The sequence below is a fragment of the Passer domesticus genome, chromosome 13 (genome assembly GCF_036417665.1).
Source record: "Passer domesticus isolate bPasDom1 chromosome 13, bPasDom1.hap1, whole genome shotgun sequence".
Taxonomy (NCBI): Eukaryota; Metazoa; Chordata; class Aves; order Passeriformes; family Passeridae; genus Passer; species Passer domesticus.
This window is the reverse complement of record NC_087486.1, coordinates 11974121-12002004: the sequence shown is the minus strand read 5'-3', so window position 1 is coordinate 12002004 and position 27884 is coordinate 11974121. Positions and strand designations below refer to the sequence as shown.

General features: G+C 41.0%; 2 protein-coding genes across 2 annotated transcripts in view; one reads left to right on the top strand and one right to left on the bottom strand.

The window, feature by feature from the left end:
- Nucleotides 1–13: 13 nt before the first annotated feature.
- Nucleotides 14–4134, bottom strand: CCNG1 (cyclin G1). Its single transcript, XM_064387632.1, has 7 exons — nt 3976–4134; nt 3312–3575; nt 2078–2331; nt 1411–1489; nt 1230–1328; nt 801–995; nt 14–194 (listed from the first exon to the last, which is right to left on the bottom strand). Exons 2-6 carry the CDS (start codon nt 3573–3575, stop codon nt 804–806), a joined length of 888 nt encoding a protein of 295 aa, XP_064243702.1. The 5' UTR covers nt 3976–4134; the 3' UTR covers nt 14–194; nt 801–803.
- Nucleotides 4135–16038: 11904 nt separating this feature from the next.
- Nucleotides 16039–27884, top strand: part of LOC135279841 (uncharacterized) — a 418268-nt gene continuing 406422 nt past the window's right edge. The window contains exon 1 of the mRNA XM_064387383.1: nt 16039–16470. The gene's annotated coding sequence lies outside the window, so the exon portion shown is untranslated. The remainder of the gene's footprint in view (nt 16471–27884) is intronic.

The window sequence follows — 27884 nt, the reverse complement described above, 5'->3', positions numbered from 1 at the left end:
AACTGACACCACGTACTTTTGAATTCATCATGAAAAGAACTGGTGTGTGCTGGAAGGATCTTTAGTCTGACATGTTACATGTTCTTTCCATGAGTTGAGCTCTTCATTATTAAGATCACGGTTCAGACTGTTTCTCAAATATCTGTGTGCCTGTTGACAAGGTCACAGGATGGTCTTCCCATTTTATTGCACTCCTGTAAAAAAAAACCAAACAAACAAGTCAACTCAAGTGCTTTCTACAAGAGCTAAACACAGCATGAGATCTTAATACAGCAAGACAACAGCAAGATGGCTGTTACAGAAAAATGTGTAGCTTCTGGAAGTAAAGTCTAGGTAAGAAAGTTTACCATTTTTACAGAGTAAAAAACAGTAACAGGAATAACTGAATTACAGATTTTAGCCTTCACTAAGCAGTTATACAAGTAGAACTGTATAAAACTGTCTGTTTTAAGTGGCGTAAGTAAACAATTACAAGAAACTCATTCTAACAGGCTGGTTTTCTTTTTGGGATAGGAGCAATGCAAAGGTATTTGTCCCCTTTTCCAAGCTTTACTTCACATTTTAGCGTGAATGTGGTCCCAATGTCTGTAAAACATTTCTGCTACCATGACACACATCAGTTCTTCCTTCAGTGTTCATGTCACTTCTTCAGGTCCAGCACTGGTTTAAGCATGAACATGAGAACAGGCTGACTACACTTCTGTTACATGATTCCAGGAGGCAACCTGGAAGGACCCTGGAGGTAGTTAACAGCTAATTTTACTTCTACATTACCAGAAGTTGATTTTACAAGGACTTGCCTATTATGAGGTGGTCTCTGGAATGGTAGGAAGGTGTGTTATTCTGTAGTAGCTATGTTTCAGCTGCCGAGCTGTACGTCCAGACACAATCCATTTTAATTTCTGCACATTTGGTTTGGAACACTTGCTTGAGGAATATTCCGTAAGGCACTTCAACACTAGCTCCTTCCAGAAGGTCAATTCTCTGTTGCTTATCTACATAACAAGACATAATGTCCTATGTTAACAGCTAGCTAAATCTTTACTTTGTACACGTGCTTTCAGCTTCTTCAACACGACAGACAGCCAACCACGTGAAAAAAACCCAACAAAACATCACAAGAAAGCCACAAAGAAACCAATATGCCAATGCACCTGTTCCTTCCCCACTGTGTAGACCTTTCCATGCATTTTTCTTACACCCTCCCCTGAAATTTTATCTGCACATACCTTGGAATGTAACTGTAGAAATTCCAATGCCTCCGTCAACTCCAGCAGTTTTTGTTCTTCTATCTCTAGTGCCAAAATAGACAGTGCCAAGACAGAAGGCTGGAGAGAGAGAAGATGTTTTTAAACATTTCTTTGCTAAGTTTCAGCAGTTTAATTTTCTTTGAACTTTTAAGATGTTTACCTTGGCTTTAGAAAACATGATTCTGCAGTGACAGGCCTTAAGCTGGGTCTCAAGTCTCTCAAAATTAAGGTATTTTCTCCTGTAGTAGAAACAGATGAGTGAATCTAGAGGAATGCAAGCTTGATCAAGGCAGCATCACTCTGGGAACTCAGAGAAGCAGCAATAATGTCCATTATCTAAACAAAGGCCTCATTTGTCCCAGAACTTCTGGGGTTACAGTCAAACAGGTGTTCAGTTTTGGCAGTCCCAATGCCAAAAATAAATCTTGTGTTACACTGGGGAAGAGCTGCATTACAAAAGCAGGCTTAACAAGGAATTTCAGTGCTTGGCAGCCAAAGAATCTTTTTTAAACCAGATTTTGCAATCTTTATAATGAGGCAATACTTCACTGCAGGATAAGCAGAGATTTCTTGTACCATCATAACTGAGCAAGTTTGGTTTTCAGCTCAGAGAGCAATACTCCATTTATGCAAACAAACTTTAAAATTACAATAATATTAAACCCCAGATGCTCACATTATGACAATTACGAGTAAGGGGAAAAGTTTGTGCAATTTTTAAAGTATAGAAAAACCAATTACTCAAGCAATTTCCCTGCTTATTTTTCTACATTCTACTTTTTTTTGGTCTTAGGCAGTTATAGCAAAATCAGGATAAGTTATTGTACCTTTCACAGCTTAAATTCTCGTGAATGAATGAATGATAGAGCTGTAGAAATTGGAAGGCTGTTATAGCTTTGACTTTCCAACACAATTTCTCCAGAATGATTTTCTCCATTCTCATCATATCAGAAACAGTGAACCTATACTGGCTTATTCGAATTAAGTCAGTGGCTAAGGGCACATTTCTCTCTTCTTCTGATGCCTTCACAGCCAAGTAGAAGCAGCTGAGTCCAACGCAGCCCAAGTGTTTAGGCTGTACCTAAAGAAAAGTGAATTGTTATTTTCAAAGAAGAAGGCCTCTGATCAGCTATTAAACATGCAAGTTTCAAACTGCAGGCACCAATCTATTTAATCAAAAAATTATGGGGGATGAGGGGTTGGTTTTTTGGAGACTGAAAACTAAGTCTTTTATTGTACACAGTTATGCACCACAAATTGAATCTCATTCATCTAAAAAGCAAGACTGCAGAGCAATTTTGATTGAGGTAGAATTGACTTATTAATGAAGTCCTAAAATAGCCTAAGAGGAAGCTTTTAGGACTTAAAGTGTTGTACATATTAGGGGTGATAGTAAAAAACTGGGAGTTTCTAACTCTATTTTAAGTATATATACACACACATATATATACATGTATATATAAATGGTCTTATTTTATTCCATAGACAATGTAGACCTGATTTTTATGGCTTAATCTGGATTCACAAGTCTCTGAAACCATCATTTTCCCATCCATTCCATCAAGCTTTCTCATTTTTGTTTGAACACACAAGCAAAACAAGCTTTTGTTCTTGTCCAAAGTGTACAGTGGTAATCCCGTCTTGTTAGACAATTTAAAACAACTCAGGTCAGCATGTCACATCTGCACGGGAAAATGCAGTGCTAACGTTTGACCAGATTTTAAGTGTTCAACAGCATCTTGATATACACAAGGCTAATTGGTAGGCTGAAAAGGCAGTTAAAGAAAAAGTAATTTAACTTTTTTTTGTATCTATGCAGCAGGACAGGCAGACTATCTTGATCTAAGCCATTAACGTGTCCTGTTTCCCAGCCCATGGACATCCTTGAGTTTTTCATTCTCCAGAGGAAACAGCTTTCTGAACAAATTGGAATGGAGAACGCAATTTTTTAGCTCTGCACTACCAAGAATCTCTGGAAGGAGCTTAACCTTTATCTAAACCCAAGATATTCTAGCTTCGAATAGGAACCAGGCAGAGAGCTTATCCTGTAAAAAGCCTTACCTTCATTTTTGACAAGAATCTATCTAAGAAATTCACAGCTAGAGAGAAGGTCTCAGTGTGGAAGCCAAAGAACTGAGTTAAGCTGAGGAGATCTTTCACTTCGAAGTCTCGCAGCCGGGCGGTCATTCGCAGGCCGTTGTCGTGGGCAGCCTCGAGCAGGCGGAGGCCGGCGGCCCGGGGCTGAGCCCGCAGCTCCTGCTCCAGCATCGCGGGCAGCTCGAGCACCGGGTCCCGAGCCGCGCCGCTCGCCAGGGTATCGATCATCTGCCACGAGAAACAGCGCCGGACAATGAACAGCTGAAACGCGGCAAACTCACCAAAACCTCTCAAACTCTACGGCCCAGATGCGGTGCCCGGGCACACGCTCGGAGCGGCCCCAGCGCCCCGGGGCACCCGCGGCCCAGGAGCGTGAGGGGCTCGGCGGGGCCGCGCCTCCCGGGACATGCCCGGGCCTGCCCCTCGCTGCCGCGGGGCTCTGCCGGCGGACGGGCGAGCCGCGCGCCCCGCCAGGGGGTGCAGGGACAGAAGGACACAGGGACAGAGGGACACAGGGACAGAAGGACAACGCCCACCGCACGGAAGGGACGGGAGGGGACAGAACGGACACTGCACAGGGACGCCAAACGTGCAACCGGCGGGACGGGAGCCGGCCGCACTCCCTTACCTTGTCTGTGCGGCCCCGCTCCCTGCCCGGGAGGGGAGGGGCCGGGCGGGCCGCAGTGTCCGGAGCGGGGCCGGGCGGTGGGGCCGGGCGGTGGGGCCGGGGCTGGGCTCGTCCGGCCCCGCGGCACCGGCGCGCACCCCGAGCCCGCGAGCCGCCGCCGCCCCGCCCGCGCAGGGGCGCCCCCTGGCGGCCCCGCCGCGCCGGGCCCCGCCCCCGCCAGGCGGCCCCGCCTCCGCCTGCGGCGGGCGCGCGCCCGCGCTCCCATCGGCCGGAGCTGCCACTGAGGGAGCGACCGGCCACTGAGGGACCAGCTTGACCCCTGAGGGACCGGTCCGGCCCCTGAGGGAGCGACCCGGCCACTGAGGAAGCGACCCGGCCATTGAGGGAGCGACCGGCCATTGAAGGGTCAGCCCGGCCATTGAGGGACCAGTTTGACCATTGAGGGACCAGCTCAGACATTGAGGGGCCGGCCCGGCCATTGAGGGAGCGACCGGCCACTGAGGGACCAGCTCGGACATTGAGGGACCGGCCCGGCCCGGCCCCTGAGGGAGCGACCCGGCCATTGAGGAAGCGACCCGGCCATTGAGGGAGCAACTGGCCATTGAAGGGTCAGCCCGGCCATTGAGGGACCAGTTTGACCACTGAGGGACCAGCTCAGACATTAAGGGGCCGGCCCGGCCATTGAGGGACCAGCCCGGCCATTGAGGGACCAGCCCGACCATTGAGGGACCAGCCCAGCCATTAAGGGACCAGCTCGGACACTGAGGGACCGGCTACTGAGGGACCAGCTTGACCATTGAGGGACCAACCCGGCCCGGCCATTGAGGGAGCGGCCCGGCCCGGCCCCGCAGTTGTGACCTTCTCGCTCTTGGATCGCTGGTGCCTTAGGTTTCAGCTTTTGTATTTTTCAGGTTTTGTGCTGGTTTAATGTGTAGTTCTGAGCGTCATATTAAGTGTTGGTAAGCGTTCTTCACAAAGTAGGGAGACAAAACGATTTGTTTCCTAGCTTGGGATCAAGGATGGCCACCCAGATTTCAGGCCCAAGAGCATAAACAGTGTGAACTGAAGAGAGAAAAAGCAAGAAGGATGGGATTTCATGGGCTAAAGCTGCAATGGGACAATTAACTCCAATATGCAAATGGACCATAATTTATAAAAGTGAGAGACCCATGACCAGTTGTCCATTTTTTTGTGACCATTTTGGTTCATCTTGGGTGTAGCCCTGGCTGGGCTCTAGCACTGCCCAAGGTGGATCCACTGAGGCCTCCTATTAAACACCTACTTTATTCTTTAAGTCTGTCTGGTCTCTGTTCTAGGCTCTGTCAGCCTTGAGAAGGCATCAGTACAAATGGCTCTTAGAGCATAAGTGGTTTCTAACCCTTGGGATGGCTCCTGGCTGGGTTTCCAGGCCAGGGCAGATGCTGTCCCCCAGGGCCGAGGGCTGGAGGGGTTCGGTGCTTTACTGCTCTCCCCTCCTGCATGACTGAAACCTCTCCAGTAAAAGGCATTAAAGGGTTCACATTTTCTTGCATGAAATATAAGTTTCTACTTGCTGTCCATTTCCCTGCCTTCCTCAGACCTTTGCAAACTGCTGATTGAGGGAATGCATCTAAAAGGCACTGGTTTGACCCTCATTATAATGTCCTTGATTTGAGTGTCTATTAGACAAGAAGAAGTAATTTGTTAAAAAAATGAGAGTGGAAGCATCAATCCCAGGTCTCATGCCACAGCCCATCTGAGAGAAAATGAGTTGTCTTTTGGTGCTACAAAGTCTAAACTGTAAATCAATCTGTTGCTATTGGATGACATTCCCATATAATTGCCCATGAATGCAAACTCAAGTACTTCAAGTATTCACAGATGCAGCACATCAGAAATAAAGATTATAGCAAATCAGATGTCATGAATATGGATATTTATGTTGCCAGTAAATAGTCTGAGTTATCTAAATTAAAATTCAAAATTATATATTGCAAAGGAAGTGTTCTTTTTTTTTTTTCTTTAGAGAGTTGGAAAACATTTGCAGTATTCTTCCTGTCATTACTATGCACATAATAATCATGTGAAGCAAATGATACTTCTTTTCATGCTGCTTGTTTTAAATAGCTTTTATTTCTCAAATTGCTCTTAAAAATAGACTAAGGGAGTGCTGTAAAAAGCAGTGGGCCATGGATCTGATTTGAAGCCACTGACAGCAGCAAAATCACTGGCCAGTTTTTTATTCTTTCAGTAAGGATTCTGGACTGAAGTGACAACATGGAAAAGCAGTTCATGTTGATTAAATATAACATATAAGTTATGATTTTAAAATGTTCTTCGGGCTTAGGCATTTGGTAAACAGAAGCCCAAAACACCTTCTTGGGGCTACTGTAGTCACTTGGGCAGCAGCTTGAGAAGTGTCTTGCTGTGAGTTGCCAGACTTCACGCTGGCGTGGCTGAAGTGAGTGCACACACTGCTCTGCAGGCTGCTGCGTGTGGACAGAAGATGCTTCAGGAGAGGGGCTGCAAACAGTGAGACCACCAGGAGCTCCTGAAATGAATTGCAGCTATTCCCTTGTAGCTCTGACAGAGATGAGCTAGAGGGTTCACACTGGATAGCAAAGATGCTGCATCTCTCCTAGACGTCTGTTCTGCCTCTTCAGTGGTTGTCATGCTGAGACAAGGACACACAGTTTCCTTCTGGATTGGTTTGGTTTCTCTCTCTGCAGAGAGACTTTGGTTGGATGGATGGGCAGAGTCCAACAGCACAAAGTTTAATAATTCTAAGTGCTGAGTTCTACGTTTTGGCCACAAAAACCCCTACAATGTTACAAGCTGGGGACAGTGTGGCTGGACAGTGTTCAGGCAGAAAGGGATCTGGGGGTGCTGGTTGACAGCCGATTGAATATGAGCCAGCAGTGTGCCCTGGTGGCCAAGAAGGCCAATGGCTCCTGGCCTGCCTTAGGAATTGTGTGCCAGCAGGAGCAGGGAGGTCAATCTCCCCCTGTACTCGGCGCTGGTGAGACCACACCTTGAGTGCTGTGCCCAGGTCTGGGCCCCTCAGTTTAGGAAGGTGTTGCCATGGTATTTTATGAAAAATCCTTTGCTAGCATTTTTCTCCTATTCTAGCTGAGAAGCCTCAGAAAAGAAATGTAAACAATTAACTATCTGAGGGCTGTGGAATGTGGTCTGGACATTGTTTACCAACAGGTGCATCTTTGTTTGGTTCATGTGAGTTGTTTCTACTTAATAAGCAATCAAAGATACAGCTGCGTCGGACTCTGAGCATCATGAGCTTTTGTTATTCATTCCTTCCTGTTCTTTCTAGCCTTCTGAAGGATCTTTTCTCTCTATTTTTTTAATATAGTTTTAGTATAGCATTTTAATATAATATAATATCATAATATAATAAATCAGACTTCTGAAACATTCTGAGTCAGCCAAGATTCTCGTCTCTTCACTCGTCCTGGCACCCTCGAACACAACCATAGGAAGGATGTTGAGATGCTTGAGTGTGTCCAGAGGAGGGCAACAAGGCTGGTGAGGGGCTGGGAGCACAAGCCCTGCGAGGAACGTTTGAAGGAGCTGGGGGTGTTTCGCCTGGAGAAGAGGAGGCTCAGAGGTGACCCTATTGCTCTCTACAACTTCCTGAAGGAAGGTTGTAGACAGGTGGGTCAGTCTCTTCCACCGGGCAGCAACTGACAGAACAAGAGGACACAGTCTCAAGCTCCGTCAGGGAAGGTTTAGTTTGGATATTAGGAAAATTTTTTTCACCGAAAGAGTAATAAAGTACTGGAATGCTCTTCCCAGGGAGGTGGTAGAATCACCATCTCTGGATGTGATTAACAAAAGACTGGACTTGGCACTTGGTGAGGTGTTAGGGCATAGGTTGGACGCAGTGATTTTAGAGGTCACTTTCAACCTCATTATTTTGTGATTCTGTGATTCTCCCTTGACTGCAAAAATAATGCCCAAACCCTTGTTTTGGATAGGGATAATGGCAGTCCATTAGCTCTTTTTTCTCTATTACTGCACTGGAATTATATGTAATCTATATGCTAGTCTCCTGCCTGTATCTGAGTTGTATGCTTGCTAATGTGAGCTCTTTGAGCTATTTTTGCAATGTATTGATTTTAAAAATAATCTTTTACCCCAAAAGTATTTATATTGACATAATTCAGGAAAATCCTTTGCTCTTTCACACTCCTTTCGCCCAGGCTTTGTTAAGAGCATCAGCAAGCATTGTGAATATGACTGGCGTGTAGTTAGCTTCCCTAGAAGAAGAGGGTGTGGTTGTGGTATGAAATCATGAATCTGGAGTGTAAACTTAAAAACTAGCAGCAGTCCTGTACTCTTCATGATTATATCTTCTCCACCCATAATTTTCAGCCAGGTATTTTCTCCCATTTTGAGAAGATTCAGGACTGCTGTTTTAGGAATAGTTATGTCAGCTGGATTTGGAACACAGGGAAAACTGAGACTGGGCACTTGTGATGATTAATAGGCCTGCAAAAGTGTGCGTGTTTTTGTTAATCACCCCGGGAGGAGCAGCCTAGGGAAAGTGTCAGTTTCCTTCAGAGGGAACTCTTAGAAATACTTGAGTCATTACAAGACAGTACAAAGTGATGCTTTGTGTTTCAATACTTTAATTTTTTTTGTTTATGGACTGAATGTTTCCAATGGTTGTGTGGGTGCTGCACATTAGCTTTAGGCTTACTGATAATGGGCTCATTGTTCCTGACTAGTCTGGAATAACAGTTGGTGAGCCCTCTAAGCTGAGACTTGGCATGATGGAAATACAGGGTTTGTCTTTTTTTTTTGAGAAAAACGAATTAGGAAGTCAATCACTTGCACTTGGAAGCTTTTTTTTTTTTTTTTTTTTCCTTTAAAAAGGTTAACTTTTCGATAGATCCCAAAGGAATGCAACTGAAACACTAATTGAGAGCTTAGGAGCTCTCAATGGTTGAAAAGTTTGCTAAAAGCAGTACTGGTTGTCTTTGGCACTGTGCTTGGCTGAAGAGATGGCATGAGCAAGTAATTTTCGTTTGATGGATCATGTAGGACTTGGAGATAAGCAAAAATACACAGAAAAGATTGTTGGGCGAAAAGAAAAAGAGACTTGAAGATGTTATTCCTGCCACAACCTCCAGAAGCAGGGTGACACCTGGTCATGGGAATTTGCCTCAGCTGGGTTTGTGTCTTTTTAAAAAAGAAATATATTGTCCTATTATGTTTGTCTTACTTTCAAGAAAAGAGGTTCTGCTAATTCTAATGTGATTTACCAAATGAGTTAAGTAGCTCAGGTATTAATTTAAACAACCAAGAGTTAAATATCTTTTTCTAAACCATGGTTTACAGTACAGCAGTTTTCAATCAGTCAGTATCCACATTGTTGTGCCAGCTCTGTGGTTAGAGCTCATCTCAGAATATGGAGTATCAGGATATTTCAGTTCATGTGCAGAACTACATTCTTCTTTTCAAAAGCTGTTTCAGAAGAAAAATGGACTGGTGTTCAGGAAGGCAGAGCTGTGATTAAAGGACAGGCTGCTTCCCTGATGGCCCCTTTTGGTTTTAGTGGAGATCTTCAGATAACCTAATGAAGTGAATTTTGTTCTTGCAGGGGGAAACCATAGCAACCTGCCACTTTAGAATGCAGGGTATATAATCTATCTGTCCTTCAGATAGTATTTTGCAGTCCAGAAATAGTCACAGTCTCCTAATGTGTGAATGTAAAATGTCAGACAAATGTAGCTGGAGTGACAGTGTTGTCTCTGAGGGAAACATGAGCCCTGTTGTGCTGCTTGTCTGGTGCTGCACATTTGAACAGCAGGTCCCAGAGGAGGGCAAGGTCTATTTTTCAGTTTTTAATATATGGGTGAGAGAGGTGCTGTGAAATTTGGTAATTGAAAGAGATGCTGCAGTCCCCCCAGTGCTACTCTCACCTTGCCTCTAACCTGTATGTGCCTCTATTTATTTTTGTCGTAGTTTTCTTAAATTATGGGATATAGACTTCCAAGTTTTTTGGTCAGTGGTCTCTGATACCATTTTGTGAAGGCTCAAACAGTGCTGGGAGTACTCAGTAACCCTTTAGTGGGACTAAGTGCCCTGCAACCTGCTCACAGCTGGCCAAAGCTGCTGGCTGTTTGCTGAAAACATAGAAAACATTCCTTGTTGCTTAAATAAATAAATGCTTGTGAGCAGCCTCACTGACTTCTGCTTGTGTCACCCTCCCACTACAAGATCTGAAAAAGCTGAGACAAGTAATTTCTGCAGAAACCAGCACTGATTACTGAACAGTTAAAATTCAGCTTGTGAGCCTCAGAATTTGCTGCCACTTTTAGGGACTGGGCTACCAGTCTGAGAAGGGATGACTTAGCTTTTTTTTGTGTGTGAAAAGGGCCAGATGAGTAGTTCATTGAAGGCATAAATAGGCAAATATTTAATGATACTGCTAGGATTGATTTAGACTAAACAGCTAACTAAATATTTTCCTTAAAAATATTATCATGACCCCAGCTTCTGTAGGGAGTGTTTAAAAATCAACTGAAATGGCACAGAATATATTAATATATTCTTTATGAATGAATAAATATTCTGTGGAATAGAGGCATTTCAAGTAGCTTTTTTGCTATTAATCAAATATTAACAGCCAAAATTATTGTTTAAAATGCTAAATTATTTTAATAGGGCTGTGATTTATTTTAGAGGAAAGCAAAATGCTGGTTGGTTGTTTGGGTTTTTTCTGTTTCTGCGTCATAGTGGGTCAAGACTGTGTCATTCTTCCTTTAAACTGATCTGGCTCCTTATTGTTTGTGACACATTGATTTGGTTTAAATTATGGTTAATAAAATTTTTCTTGCCACAACTCCATTTCCTTGCCTATTTTGGAAATCATATCTGTTCAATAGCAGTTCTTATCCTTCTGCGCCTTTAGGTTGGTTTTTCATCCACCCCTGAGTAGCTATGCCTTTATGAATAACAGTGGAGCACATCTAAGCTATTCCCATTGTCACTATTTTTGTTCTGTTACCTCTTTTTATTTGATCTGAATCCCAGTTGTTTCCAGCTTTTGATTTGTTTGCACTGCATATTCGGTGTTTGCATTTGTATGTAGATGGATTCGGCACAGAAATCACTTGTTACCACTCATGTGGAAGTAAATGCTGTGGGTTTCTTGGTTTGGTGATTTGTTTTGTTTGTTTGCCCAGGTGTGCTAGCAGGTTTTTTTCGTCTTGCTAGGGGATCTAAAAGGAATCCCTTCTTTGAGAGGGGACACTTAAACTTGATGGAATACGTAAGTGACAGTCTGTATTCTCAGATCTGTAGTACCAAAACTAGTGATACAAACAATGATGTGGAAAATTAAAATCTTTCCTGGTAGAATGGGAGATTCAGCCTTCTCCCGGATGAGGGCAGTGGTGGCTCACAGATAGCACATGCCCTGCTCATGTTTAATGTAACACTCATTACAGACTGTGAGATTTGCTGTATTTATATTAGGAGTTTCAGCGAATGTGTTGTGGAATTACTTTTGTAAATTCAGGGCTGAGAAATACGAGAAAAGAATGTGAAGGGAGATATTTTTATATAGAGGACTTTTAACTTAACCTCCCCCTAGAAGGATTTTTGAGTTTTGAAAAAAATCAGGACAACTTGCTGAAGGGAATAAGATGCACTCACTTGACAAATATAGTTTGCAAATATGTATCTGAAGTTTTCTAGATTTTCAAATGATCAAGTTTACAATAATGAAGAGTAATTTTTTGCTGAAGGATTATTTTCCATACACAGTGCTTCATTTTACTATTTAGCTCAATACCCAGCAAATCTATTTACATGCACTTAAATCTTGTACTTTTAATTGCTACATCCTCATGTGGCTGCTTTGCAGCAGCAGTTGTGGAAGTTTTAGATGAGTAATTTCTCCTCTCTTTGCTTTAACATAAGACCCATCATGCTTTTTTTAATTGGCTTTCAGTATTGAGTAATATTAAGGGATTTGCAAGAGAACAATGTATGTTGTTGCAGGTGTTTTAATGAATGTTGTATTTTGAAGTGTGACTTCTCTACCAATTGAGGACTTTTCAATGAGGCATCTAGGGACAAAGGTTTTGGGGCAGTTAATGTAGCAGTGAAGATAAGATTGTAACTAGACAGCTTGCTGAGGTGGCAGAAGAATGGGATTGAATAATAGAATTAATTATGTAATTGGGTATTATGGCTTTGAGAATCTGCTGGTATTATGTCCAGTCTGGTTTTGTTTGTTCTCTGTGTCTGCTCAGCTTTACATAAGCTTGTGCTCCAGTGAGTCTGGAATCTCTGCAGTCACAAGCCAATAATGGTGCAGAACAGCGAGCTGAGGTCTCTGCAGAAGACTTGGCAGATTATTAAATGAAGTGAAAGAGTAATTCCTTGCAAGCACAACTGCTGCTGGCTGTTGAAGAGTGGGATGTTTGTATTTATGTGCCTGCTAACACCACTCTTCATGATGAGAGTTTCCTGAAGGCTTTGCTAGAGCAATGTGAAAGATGGATATGCAATCCCTGGTTGATGAGAAGTGGTAGAGTCACTGGCTTTGAGGTGACAGGGAGCACATCCACACTTCAGTTCCAAGTGTTAACTTCTAGGCAGAGCTTTTAAGCTGAAGAACAAGTATATTAGCTTTGCTTGCAAATAATTTTAACTATAATTTAAGAAATTTATCCAGGTAAATTTTTCTATCTTGGATTTATCTTCTAGTATGCCAGTAGAGTCTTGTACCATAGAATAATGCTTCCGGCTTTGTGTGCCTGGTAAGCAATGGCATAGATGGGTCTTGGAAGTGGGAATCTAAACTCAATCTGTATAAAACATAATCATGTTTTCAACGTATGTAGGCGGCAAACTTCTGAGATGAGGAAGATGTTGAGGGAGTAGGTCTGTATGCAGTCCAAGGGGTAGAAGTGCAGGCTACAAGTGATGTGTTGTGTGGCTGCTGCCTTCTCAATGTGCAAAAGGAGCAAGTGGCACTTTCCAACTGAACTTTGCACTTCTGTGCAGGAATTGTTTGTAGCACAAATATACCTTGTGTGCTGAATGGAGCCATTTTGAAATCTGCATGTCTTCAGGCACTCTGCAGATGTCCTCTTTGTAAGGAATGTGTAGGTTAAAGCATCCTTGCTGGTCACTTCTTGTGCCTCAAATAAGGGGTCCAGCAGGGATGGGCTCCTTCCTTTGAGGCCACTGAGACATGCATAGTTAGAACAGAGTGGTCAGTGACAGGAGTTTGGGAATCTTTTCTTGGAAAGTGGACAGGGAAAACACCCCTTGTGCCTTGCTGAGCTTTGTGGCTGCCTGGAGAACCTGTGCTTCATTAAGCACACAGCTGTAAATTGTCAAGCTGCCTGAAACAAAACCAATACTGATTAGTTAAATATTTATGGACTCCTGGCTAGATGTTTATTATGTTGTAACATAGTATGGTTTTCAGGTTAAAGCTGTGAAATAAAATTAATTCTGAGCTTGGCTTGGGAAGCCCTTCCCTAGGAGGCATTTACAGATCAGCTGGCTGCTGATCTGCATCTAGCACGAGTCTTGGTCTGAGGAACTGCAGAAGCATGGAGAATTATGGCAGCATTCTCTTTGCAAACCTTCTATTTCACATCTGGCATGAGGTTTGTGAATGTGTTGGCCAGGAAGCCTAGTGCTGTGCTCCATGTGCACTGGATGCTTGTGGGAGGGAAGTCTACATTTTGGAGCTTTGACAGGTTGTGTGCTGAGGTCTCAGAGACAAGGAGCAGTGCTCTTCCTTTTCATTTTGGGTACTCTTCATTACCTTTGGGAAGCACAGTTTGCAAATTAAAAGGCTGTTTGTCAAAATGCCTGCTTTGAATAAAGAGTTTTTCCATAAGGTTAAATTTCCATGTTGTTATCTATCTTGACAAAATTGCTGTTGCTTCTATCAGTTTCTTAGGTGTCACTTCTCCCTTTTTGATTTGTTCCTTGCTTCCTGTAAATGAGCTTATACATTATGCATCTAGAAGCTATTTTTCTGGTATTCCTCTACAGAATAACTTAAAATATGCAGCAATCAATGCTGCTCAGAAAAACTGTCATATTTGTGTTCCCATACTTCTTGGAAGGTTAAAACCCTGTAGCTGACTCAAAGGTGATAGCATTCTCTCTAATGGATTGCACAGAAAATCAATAGGAAAGAACTATTGTTTGAAAATGTTATTACAAGCTAATGTCAGATTTAAAAATATATATCAATAAGATTGTTTTGGCTGGTGACACGAGAATGTGTGGTTTATGCAGTTACTCTGCATGCAGTTTCATTTTTCTTTCACGGTAATGAGCACCTTTACACTTCAGTGTTTCATACCTTTCTTTTTCTTACATCTGATTTGAATTAATTGTAGCATAGAACTTTTTTTCAGACTGACAGAGGAAGACCTATAAAGGCTGTCTTCATAATCATCGCTGTGAGATAAAGACCTGCAGCATTTCAGATGTTTGTTTTTCTTCCTTTCAATGCTCACTTATTGAGAGTCTCAGTTTCTACTGAGGAAAATAATTTACGGAAGATATGAATTACCAATTACTGCTTTGTTTATCCCAGTAGATAAACAGAAAATGTGTTTCTTGCTTGTTTTGTAAAAAAGATATGGTTTTGTTAGAAAGTATTTTAGAACTTCAAGCAGAAATCAAAGGACTGTTAACAGATACCTCTATAAACTTGGCATTAGCAACTAATGTCTTGATTTACTTAAGAAAAGAATAAGGTGAAAAACTGGCTAATAGAAATAATCTAATTGTTTTTAATGTGAACTACAAACAATAGAACCTGTAATTTCTAGGGTCCTGTGATGCTAAACTTCTCTGTCCTCTGGCAGGACAAGATAGTCAGGATGGTGTAATGTCAATTACTTTTTTCTCTCATGGTCCAAGACTTATTTTCCACCTCTTGCCTACATTTGTGATTTCCAGCGCTTGCTGTGCTGATAAATCTTCTCAGACCTGTTTGCCTCAGTCAAGAGCTGCTTTGCATTGTAGGGAAGGCCCATCCTGCTGCTGGGAATGCGTAAGAAATTTCTGCTCTGCCAAAGATTTTCAGCTCTACCTTTTTATTTCCTTTCACCCTGAGCTTTACCCAAAACCTGCATTGCTGATTCTCTGCTAAGCAGCAGCACATCCAAATGCTAACAGCACAATTTGTAACCAGGCCATAGATAATGAAGAATTTACTGAAGGAAACAATTTTGAGCACTTATATTCAGTTCTTCCCTGGGCATAGAAAATTATGAACACCCTAGGATCCAGACAGGAACTATGATACTGATGTCTGCAGCCCCACCCTTCTAATACTACCTGAAGTCATCACTGCACCAGGCATTGACTAGACAAAATGCAAGAATTCCCAGCTTTAATAGCTGGTAACTAGTCAAAGTTTATCTATCAGTGAAGGGGAAATGGCAGCTTTTTTGGTGAATTCCTAAATCCTCATTCAATATATTTCATCAAAAGCATGCTTTGCTTTTTTTTTTTTTTTTTTAGTCTTATTTGGAAGATCTCTGAGACAGCAATGAAAGCCAGTAGATTTCATAAAGTACTCCAGGGAGGTTCTATGCTCTAACTCTTCACAGCATTTACTTTGTAATTGTAAAAGCTATTCCTGATGGGCAGGCAAAAAGGATTTAGAAAGGAAGACAGATATTTTAGTTATTTATTATGATTAAAAATAAAAGTCTTTGAACAGAGAACTACTGATCTGTTGAGAAAATCTCAAGTATTTTCTCTGGGTGATAGAAATCACTTGTTTACAACAGGTAGTTATTGGAAGCTACTTTTCCCCAGTAGGTTTGGAGGACTTAACTCCCTGCCTATTTTCCCAGCCCCTAAATGTTGTGATTGAGTGTGTGAGGTACTTAAATGTAGGTAATTTTGTGGTGATTGGGAGTGGGGCTGTGGCCCGGCCTCATCCCCAATGGGCTACAGCTGTGTTGTTCAGGTGAATAATATTGAAGATAACGAGCCCGGGGCACTGACCAATCGCAAAGGGAGCAGAGGGCACACAGGTGCAATGCATCAACATGAGGGGATAAAAGGATGGGCTGAAGAGCAGGGAAGGGCAGATGTTTGCAGCCTTCTCATGTGGAATAGTGTCACTCTGTGTATTGTGGCTATCTTAAGTCCTACACTTAGGGAACAGGAAAGAAATGTTTTTCATAGTGCCTACCATGTTCTAGATGGCCTCCTGCATGCCTTCATGTAACTTCTTAGGCATTAAAAATAGTACTTTAAGGATTGAACTGACACACTGTTCAGTGTGTTGTGGATATATGTAAACAAAATATTGCACAAGTATGTTTTGAGTACGTAAGTGACTTGTGCTTTAATGGAAACAAGAATTTCAATAGAAGACAGCAGTCTTTGGCTGGAGAAGAAGATGTAAGTTCTGGCTTATTATACCTATAAACCAGGGGAAGAAAGAAGAGGTTTTACTGCAAATCATGCAGAACTGCATTGACTTTTAAGGTATATTGAAGTTTTCACATCTTCATTCCCAATATTTCAGTTTATAGACTGCTTTGGTTTATAGTTTGACGTTTACTGTATGCTTCACTTTATGGAGAAGAATTTTACTAGATGCATATTTATTTCTGAAACCTTCTGCAAGTCTGCAGCCTGTGCTTAGTCATCTTGACTGATTTGTTGAAGGTCTCTGTCACCATCCTTCTCAGGGCTTTCTTGTTAAAGTAGTTCTATGCTTTTGTGACTCCTGTGAGGTGATGATGTGACCAGAGCTGTTTTACATGCAGAGGACTTGCTCTTCCTGATGTGTTGCTGAGCATTTACCATGACAGCTGAAGTCAACACACATCCAGTATGTCTGAAACTTAAGCCCTGAGGCCCAATCAACCTTTTGCTGAAATCAGTGGAGAGGCTGGCAGCAGTGGGAGCTGGACTGAGGACAAAAAGTCTTTTGAGGCTAAAGTCAGAGTGGGAATATAATGAAATACTGGGTTCCTGCCCAGCTCCAGTGCTGGCTCATCTGTGCTCTGTGCCTCTGTTGCTTGGCTTTGTTTCTGTGAACAATCATTTTAGCATTCTGACATGTAACATTTTGAAAGCTCCTTCTGGCACAAGCTCTGTAAGTGTGTGAGTGACTATGTTTTGTTTGTGATTTTTTTTGATGGTGTTCTGGGAAAAATGATAAAACTCAAGTGTGCTTTTCTTGGTTTGAGTACTGTGGACTTTGTAGGATTTTTCATGAGACACAGAAGCAGACAGGCCCTTGCTCTAGAGTAAGTGAATGTAAAATCACATAGGGACTGTTTTGCACTTGTTCCCTCCACAGTTATTCCAAGTTTCTGTTCAATGTGCTACTCACCACAGTGTGTCTGAGCCAGGACTTCTGCTCAGTGTTCAAAAGGGTAATTACAGGAGCTGAACCTAAGGGACTCCTCAATACTCGTGGGCAAACCCTGGAGTGGATGAATAATACTGTTACGTCCCTTTTGAATGCAAGGAGCAGGGCAAGGGTTTTTGATGCAGCAGCAAACATTGCTGTGTAACTTTGAGAGCTTCTCATATGGAAAACAGCTCCTGTTCCACACCTCGCAGGCTGAGTTGCAATGGGACCCCAGTCACTTGTTGTTTTATGCTTTGTTTGCATGAGTCAGTGTTTCACTACAGTCTGGACACTTCCACAGCCCCAAACTATCAAAGATTTATAACTTGAAATCACAAACGAAGCTGATGTTTGGCAAGTCTGAACCAATGGTGTGTTTTCATTCCTGCTGCTTATTTAGTGATGTTCAAGCTCCTGAATGTATGCTTCTTGACAGTTTTGTCAGCTATCAAAAAGAAATCTTGCTTTTTGTCTATAAACTCAACATGTGCCAGGCTCTTGTTTCTCACTCTTTCAGGTGAACATGCTTAATGCTCCAATTGAGGCAGCTGTGTGGAAGGTGTGTCAGTCTTGAGCTGCTTGAGTGAACCTTACTGAAGCTGTAAGGAATAGAAGTAGAACAAAATCTGCCTCTGTGAGATAAAATGCGTAACTGGTGAATGAGAGCTAGTTAAGATATTTTTGACAAAGTGCTTTCTTAGAGCAGGCCAATTTCAACAGAAAGTTTGGTTTGAAAAGGTTGAGATGTTGCTTCTGGTCAGTACTTGGAGGTTGGGCCCCTCCATATTTCCTACTCATGTACTTCTAGTTATGGGGGCTTGGCTTGAAGCCTTGGCAATTCAGGTATTCCTGAAGTAGAGATTGAAGTGGGTGTTGTTTAAATTCCTGATGAACCAGAGGAATGCACTAATACTGTGTCCTTATGGACCTTCAGAATCAAATTCCATTGCTGCTTTGTAAAGGTCTCATCCTTAATATCAATTTAGCCAGTCTGTGCTGGTTAAAAACAGATGCAAAAAAACTGTACTCTTTGACCACTGTGTGAATATGAAGAGATTTTAAACATTCCTACCTTGTGTAATATGAGTCTCTAATGATGGATCCTTTCCTGGAGTATGAGAGGAAGTCTGGGAGATGTATTGTCACTGCTCTGTGCTTTTATTTCTCTTTCTGATAAGCTTCTTGATTACCAGAAGCAAGCATTAGTAAGAATTAGTGCTGCTTTAAAGCATTAAGCCCCATTCATCTATGTCTGGTTGTGTATCCCAACTAGAGGAGGGTTCCCCCAGCAGTAGAGATGTTCCTTGTGCATTCCTATTTATTGGGTTTGCTTCTGGGTGTTGTGGAATTCAGTGACCTTAGGGATAATTGGCTAAATAAACACTGTTTGTTCAGAAGCTTATCTAATGCTTGCTAAAGGGCTCTGTAGTCCTCTTAAAGGTGCTTGAATTACTTGTTCTGCTTTGTTCAGCATTCTGCACAGTTTGGAAGCTGAGTAAAGCTATTAGAGGAAATTGCCATACAAATGGCAAAGTCACTGAAATGAGAGAGGGTAACAAAGAATGGTGGAATGTGGGTGGGGGAAGCATGAAAATGATATTTGTAGTACTCAATGGTACTGCAGCTCAGCTGAGATAGAATAAGTGTTTATGTGGGCTAAACGTAATGTAGTCAAATATCCTGATTTAAATGGTGTTCATGATGTAACCATAGGTTGATCAAATTCTGTTTTGAGGTTGCAGTGGTCTGTAAAATATACATGTGGCTCCTGAACTGACCATCATGAGTCCTTGGATTGTAAAGTCTCTATTTGCCTGTAGCATTTCTTAATTATGTAGTAGATCTTAATTTTCAGACATATTACTCTGCAATATTTTAAACTTTCCCCCAGTTCATCTAATCAATATCCTTCCAATCTACAGAAAAAAATGAGGTTTTAGTATGCTAGTTTCCTCTGTTTGACATTGGAGTCATTAATAAATTAGACCTGTATTTCAGATATGGTGTAGTAAGACAAAGAAATGATTTTAAGTGTTCTAACAGTTTCTGCTTAAAAATCAGAATATGATGCCAAGTGGCATCTTGTGTCATTTGCTGCCAAATATCATTTTGCCTCACAGAATTTGAATCAAATCAAGTGGTGTGAAAGCAAAATTAAAAATCGGCCTACTGCTGTTACTCAGAAGCTTTCAAGTGCACTTGGAAAACTGAGATCGATGGAAACCTTTACTGAAATACCAAATTAAAAATAGGGATTATCTCACTAATTTAAAAACTAATTTAAAATTAGCTGTCTGTGGCAGAGATTCCTGTTCCATGGAGGACTTTCAAAGTTCACTTCATATGGCTTCTGGTGAAGTTTTTGCACTTGGGATTTTGAAAAATGGGAATGATTGTAGAATACTCTTCCATTTTTATAACTAGAGTAATACAAATTGGAGAGCTGGGTATGATTTCAACCTGTTTTCTTCCTTTACAAATCCAGATGAAAAGATTAAACTCCTTTAGAAATACTGTGTAGATACTCTAAAACCTCCCCAAATTAACTTGCATTTGGTAATGACAAATTTTGTATTGGTGTATATACATAACAATTATTCTATACCTAACGGTACCACAGTCCAATAAATTCCTTTGTGTGGGAACTAAAATATCTCTGTAAGGTACAGATATCTATGAGCTGGTGAATCTGGCTGAGGCTGCCCTGGCACATCTCCACCTGGACATCCAAGTGAGACTTTGGTGTGTAACTCTGCAAGCAGTGACCATTGCTGTCACACCGTGCAGACGAGAAAAATGTCTTAGTTTCGTGTAGGAATTGGTGAATTTAACAGTGCAGTGTGTGCCAGAGGGGTTGGAGAGTTTGCCTTTGGGGTGGGCAGACAGGGGGAAAATGCCATGTGAGTGAACTCATTTCCTGTGAACGGAGTTTTCTTCTGCTGCATGGGAAGTGTGACCCTTGATGCTTGTTCTGTTTGATCAGTGCTGCTGATGGATGGAGGTGTCACACCTCAGTGCTGAAAGCAGAGGAACTCTGAAAATCAAAAATGTTCTATTTCCCAGAAAGACAGAATTCCTTATGGAAGGGAGATTGCCACTATATTAATTTCATAGTTTTTTCCAAGAGACAGAGTTGTTAGAAGGCATGAGCATTTTTAAACTAAGCTACTTCATTGACTAGCAGTGCATGCTAGGAAAAAAAAAATAAATTAAGGAGCTTGGAATTTGTTCCTAGAAAGTTCCATTAACTTAATATGTGGGTAAAGCAGGAGCACCTTCTTCTGTGTTGTGGGATGGCTTTCTGCAAGGTAAAATATCCCTTGAAAGTTCACCTTGCTGTGCCATATTCTATTTTTGTTCAATAGCCTTGAACTAGAACTCTTTAATGTCTTTTCCCGATAAAGAGACGGAGAACCCCAAGGGACATAAGAGCATTGCAGGGACCTCACACCTCATCCTGCCCATGACACTTGTTCTATGAGTGTGTTTGGATGCAAGTCCCTCGAGTTTTTTGTTTTCCCTCTCTCCTCAGCATTGCTTTCAAGCCTAAACAGTCTTCAGATACACCCAAGTGTGACTAAAGCTCAGATCAAAAGGGAGTAGCTATTAAATAAAAAGCCAGTGTTAGAATTGGGTATATCTGTACATCTCCTAACACTGCACAGTTCAAGACCCTCCTTCTGCATTATGTAAAATTGATTAAATGCTTGGTCCACCTGTATCCCATATTTCTTCTTTCAGTATTTCTATTTTTGCTCTTGATTGTCTTGTGTAAATCTGTGTTTTATCAAAATGCCTTCAACCTTGTCTATTGGTGAACTAGTATTAGAAACAACCTTTAGGAAAAGGAAAAATTAGTTATTACATACAAGTAATTCAGAAAATAGCTTCTAATCCTGGTTAACTGAACTACTTTCAAAAACTACGTTATTCAAAAACAAATACAAAATTTTGATGAAGGCAAAAGGGATTGCTGCAACATTTGGGGTAAACATTACAAGTTCTTGACACAGGAAATGTAGAGTTTCTTTGGCTTTTGCTTGATATGTAAATGTGAAGTGGATATATCACACGTGAATGGTTTAGCAGTGTAGTGACTGGCTGGGTTCCAATTTATTTTCAGATTTGTATGCTAGTTTCTTTCATTAATACTCTGTTTTCCTTTTGATTTGTAAGGCTACTTTTACTTGTTAGTATCTATTCCCAGAAGAGCCCTGTTATATGATGAGTAGAGCATCAAGAGTATGCAGATCAAATGCCCTTTGAAAATGAGCATTTGGGGTTTTTGTGGTTTTTTTTTTCCCCCGAATAGTGGTAATTAAATTTCAGGCAGAGTTTCATTTCCTGCTCATACCATGTAGCAGTATTAAGTGCTCGGTCACTTGTTTTTTTATTACTTTTCTGTGTATGGTAATTCCTTAGAAAACATTTTATCTTAATAAGAGCAGCTTATCAAGCACAAAAGCCAGCACACTTCACAGTATCACACACTGTACAGGAGTTCACCTTGCTGCTGCCACTGCTGCATTGCACACTTCTCTGATGGTGGAAAATGAGCCTTTTTTAATGGCTGATGTTTGACTGACAAAAGCAGAGGGGCACCAGTGGTTCATCAGAAAATGACACAATCAGAACCAAGTGAGCAGACACACAAGAGGTGACAGAGCTTTTGGGAGAGCTGTGCTGAACACCAGCACCTCTGATCAGCATTTGCATTCCCTGTTCATTGCAGAGACTCTTTAAAATGCCATTTGCATTGATGATGGTATAATTGACATGGCTCCCTAAGGAGCTGTGAGGATTGTAGGAAGCTTAAATCTCAGGAAAAGTCATCTGTTCTTGGGACTCTTTTATAGCCTGACATCTCATTGCTGGCAGGTTTTGCTTTGTTGTATGTTATCATTCTATTAATAAAGAACCATCAGTATTATGGCTCTTCTCAAGTTCCCAGCAGTATTTTTGTTAAATCTAATTGAACATTAACTTGCTAATTAACATCACCACTTCATTCTATTGGATAATTGACTGCATATTTCTGTCTTGAATGGCTTTTCTGGAAGATATAGTGAAATAAACTTTTATAATGAAATTATTAACTTATATAAGGTTTCATTATTTCAGCAGTAAAAGTAGTAGGACATGCAGTAAAAATTCTGTATTTGGTTTCCAGAGCTCTAAAGGCTAGGGATAAGGCAAGTACAAATCAATGACTAATAACTACAGAATGAAGGAACTTAAAATGTTAAAGGGATTTGGGAATGAATAAAGGTCCACATGTTATGTATTTAGTGAAAAGATCTTGGTAATGAAAACAGTATCAAAAGGAGTAGGAGAGGTGCTGACTTAATGAACCTGTGGCATGTAAGTGTGATTGCTTGTCTTTGCAAACAAAGCTTTCATCTGAATTCAGTAGAAGATAGTGGATGAAGTTCTGATCTGATACTTAAGTGCAAATTTGCTGTAATTTCACTGAAGGCTTAACTTAATCCTACTTTAAAACACCACCAAAAATTACCTTGTATTTGGTTAGTCCATGTTCTTTTAACCTATAATTCAGGTGAAGCCCCTTGCTCTCAAAGGAGGTACTGTGTGTTAAGCTCTTCCAGATGGACATTGGACATGTTGGTAATTTTAGGTACTCCAAGGAGAAATTGCAATAGTGAACAATTTTGAGTGCTTATTTTATGCAAAAGTTGAAATGCAATTCCTGAGCAGTGAAGGATTGGAGTTTAAATTTCAGCTTTTTGTATGGGTAAAAGAGGTTAGAAAACAGTTAGTAATTATGTTTAGTGAGCATTTATCTTAAGTGTGTTAAAGACACAAACCAACCACATTACACATCAAATTATAGAAGGGAGAAGGGGAGAAAGGTCTCTAAGTGATTTTTTAATGCAAGTTTTCTCATAATTTTGTCCTGAATTCCCAGTATTTTATGTTAATTATGTCAGTTAATTATTGAAGGTTTTGAAGTGCCTGTACAGAATAGAGACTAACAAAGGATTTCCTTCTTTGAGTCTGTAAATGAGGAAGTAGGAAGACATTAAATGTGTGGAAAAAAAAGTGGAAAAATTTAGAATAACTAGTGTTAAGGTAGATGCAGTTTATGACACAAAAGTCTTGACAAGTTCACTCTCATAGTCTTTTTTTTTTTTTTTTAAAATAATCATAAGAAACACACCAGTGCCTTTTTACAGGTCTAATACTGACTGATGCACCATTGGAAAAGAAGATTGAGGCTCGAGGTATAACATAAACAGTTCAGGCACTTCACAAAGATTGTCTGACACGTTTCCAAGGGAAGGACAAAGTCAAGCTACCACACTGTTGGTTTCTGTTTCTTTCTCTCTCTGTTTGCACTGTACCCTTATTTGTCTGAAAATTAATTTAATGTGTCATCTACTAACCAGTGCAAGACATCTACAGAAACACAGTGTGGTGTGTGAAATGATGTAATATTGGTGCCTCAAATCTAGATAGTTCTTTTTTCACTTAAATGCTTTTGAATCAATTTATGCTATGATAGGTTAAAGGAGATATTTGAGAATGAGGAGCTTGGTTCTGTTTATTTTTACTTTTTGAAAACATACAAATACTAAAGGGTATTAAAAAAGATGCTTTTCTATCATTTTTAATCTTCAAACTTCTGGATTACACAATAAATGGGAATCATCACAGTGACCCATGGCATGTTCCCTCTTCCCATTTTTCAAGTAACTGCTGCTTTTTGCAATTGTAATTCTCTTTTTGCATCTCGCTCTGCATTTTCAAGGAGCTGGTGCTGAAGAGAATGACCCTCAGACTGTTGGTTATTTATCACAAAACATTTACCAATGGTGGCATCTTTGTAACTTGATCAAATTGTAGCTCTGGTAATTTAATTTCCCTTGCCTCAGGTATCTGTATAATTGTGTGGAGTTATATTTTTCATGTCTCCCCTTATTGCCTGTTGAGCAGTGACTGTATGGCACCCCAGCTGAAGAATGGGATGCAGGGAGATCAAGTGTTCCTGATGTTTCTGGAAACAATCTGAAAGGTTATTGCTACCTCTAGGAATTTTTAGAATCCACGTTCTGTTAATGCCTTAAAAATTATTATTATTCAAAGCTTAACCTTCTAGAGGGGTGGGGGAGGAAATTCACTCATATCACTGGTGTATCCTGAGCACAGAAATTGCTTACCAATTTGCATTGTAGCTTATTACTGCTGTGTTTTCAGTACTCCTGCATGCTAGTGTAGAAGGAAAAGATAAACTCATTTTTCCTATCTTTATTCCACATTGGAGATAAATTTTGGTTTTTTTTTTTCTTTGTATGGACAGCTGTTTTAAATTATACCTGACCTTCAGTAGCCTTGTCCTGAGAGCTGCTACAGATTTGTTTTTATCACATCATGAAATGGCTCTCAGTTTAAAACCCCACCTGAAGCCAGTCAACCAAAATTCTTACACTACTTCCCTGCCATGGCTGGGTTACAAGAGCCTGCATGGCAGTGATTCTGAACCTCTTCTTTATCCAGGACTGATTCTGGTTTTGTCTTTTTTCTCCAGGAAAGAAGGAAATTCTAAAAATATTAAAATTATTATTTTTAGGCTTGACCTTTGTAAGAGACTAATGACCCAATTCAAGCTTCAGGCCAAGGATATTTTCTGCAGGATAGTACCTACCTGCAAAGTAGGAATTTGGATTTCTCAAAGAGTACTCTGATAAAATGTGTTAAAGGTGAGAGGTATTAAACTCAGAACCGTTTGGCGAGTCTTCAGACTTGAACTTTGTGTCCTTCTGGGACCACAAATCCACCAGCACTTGGAAGAAGTTTGGATTGTTTGCCCCAACCATGAGAGTTTGTTTAATATGTGGTTTGTTTGGTAACTGTGGTTCATGCAATTTTCTTGGACAACACTAGAAGATGAAACTTTGCCTTTTTGCTGAACAAGGAATAAAAATGACATCTTGTTGCTATAAATTAAAAAGATGTATAAGGCATCCACATCAAGAGTCACAGACCTCTTTTTCAATCCAGACTTCATGTAAGGAGCAGCAAATGAGAGCTTTTAAATTCCTGCTAGTGGTTCATTCTCTAGAGATGTCATTCAGATATGCCAAAAGAATTCAGCATACACTAAAACCTCTTTCCAGGCTGTGCCCGGGTGATGTCTGGGAAGAGTAGCTGACTTTCATATAAGTGCAGTTGTCTGCACAGTGTCCTAAAATCAACAGCAGTTCAGTTAACTGAATGTTTTCTATAAACGTTGGTGCCTGGTAGTTATTTCCAGCTCTGTTTCTGTGTCAGAAGTATTACAGTTGGATGTCAGGAAGCGAAACAAATCTGATATAGTAGGACATTAACATGGTTTAAACTGGGCCTGGATTCTTGCTTGAAACTTCACTTTTCAGCTTGAAAAAACAGAAGTCCAGTGAACAGAGTATTACCAAGGCCCTTGGTGGAAATTCAGATGTCTTGATGCTGGAATACATGTCAATCCAGAGAGCTGAGTGTCCTTTGTTGTCAAGTTGCTAATTATTCACAGAAAAGATTAAAGCTGAGCAGGGTTTTCTCAAATGATTTGATATTATACTCTGAATTAAAAATGCATTATGTAAAATGCTGATGTGGTAGAAAGGATTTTTGTCAGTACAAGGTTGTCATGGTGTTTAGACTAATAAAATCTAGGACAACAGGTAGAATGGTTGCAAGAAAATACATTGCAGCAAGGCAGGTGATGTCATCATGTGTATCACCTGTGCTCTGTTGTAGGAGTGATGATTTATTGCTGACCATCTCCCCTTTCTTGGAAGGTGTGGTAGACTTTGATCTCTGATTGTGGGAATTATTTGCATGTGTGGCCAGGGTCACTTGGCAGTTCTAGCCATGCAGCTGAGGTCAGTTTGACTCCTAGCTAGTTAATGTAATTTGCATTTCTCAGCCTGCAGTGCCAGAAAGTATTAATTATGATCAAACTTGACATTATGAGCAAAAGTTTTGGTTGAATATAATTTTAGGAAGGCATCTGTGCCTTTTGGGCCTTGTTCCCAATTATGCAGGTTGTCTAGAAGATGTTGCTTTCAGCATCCTAATAATGTTTTCATCTGAATTTTGCATATTACAATTTTCTTTTATACAGAGGAAACTGATGTGTCTTGAAGACAGTATGTGATTCTGTCTGAAGTGTAAAGCAGACATGATGAGAAGTTATAACATGTAGCTTGTTCCACTCTGCACTGCACTGACCCCACCCTGGGTGCTGTGTGCCCTGTTGGGTGCCTCAGTACAAAAAAGCACATCAGACTCTCACAGTGTGTCCAGAGATGGTTTTATGGTGCGATATAGTATTTTCTTAGCCTCTCTTCTGGGATTTATTAGGAGGCAGGTGTGAAGTTCTTTGATGCAAGTACTATTAACCTCAGCTGAGCAGGAATGTCAATAGATTTAATGAAGGTGGTCAGAAGCCTTGGATGTGGAGAAGAAAAGGCAGCTGACTACCTGTAAACAAGGGACATGTGATTTTTTGCTTTGTTTTTCCCCCCCCCCCGTGTTCTGCAATCTGGGATGTAGGGAGCAGTTGGTAATAGGAACTGAGAGGCTGAGCAAGCCAGTGCTGAGGAAATGAAAGCAATTTCAAGCAGAGACAGGTGAGATCCTCTCTTGGGACTGCAAAGTTCATAAATCTGTTATGCACCCTTTGTGAGTAAGGAACACAGGCCTTGCACAGATTTGACATTCATGGGACTGCTTTACCAGCTGTAACTAACTGCTGTGGCCCTTGATCCCTCCTCATTATTTCCAGCTATGGCTCTTGAGAAAAGAGCAAAGGTCCCTGATATTCTGAAAGAAAACTAGAAATAGAGCTCTGTGTGTAATTTTTTGCTTTCTTCCTGGCAAAAGGAGAAAAGTAGATGAAATAAATGTATTCCTTATGCATTATTATGTAAGACAGTTTTACCAAAAACAGTTGGGAATTATCTAGGGTAAAAGGAAGGTCATGCTTTTGCCCAAATATTAACTATTATCCAGTCTGTGCTCCTGTTATTCCTGGGTATTTTAATGTGTTTTTCTGATAAACACTGGGAAATTAAAGAGCTATTGAAGTTGCTGTGATGGTTAAACATGAATCACATCTGATGTGGTTGACTGGAGCTGTTAGCTCTCCTTTATGGGTGAAGGAGGACTTTGTGACAGCTGCCAGGGGAGGCTGTGCTGGGAGCCCACAGCTCATGCACACCCCATGTTCTGGGCTTGTCTTTAGGGATGCACAAACAATCTGGACCATGTGCTCCATTTGAGCCTGGAATCTTCTTATTCATGATGAGTGCAGAGAAACCTGGTCCCAGGTGATACTTGAGAATAAGCAAAGGTATTTTAATACAATCTGTTTAAGAACTCTTGCATGCTTTGCCCTCTTTACTAGAGAACAAAATACTAATGTCTGCTTCTACTCTCATAAGATGTTGCTTGCTATTAACAATTCCCTGCGTTTAGAAGATGGAAGAAGTTATTAAAGGCACAAGGGATTTCAGTTCAGGTCTCCCATTTTTTTTCT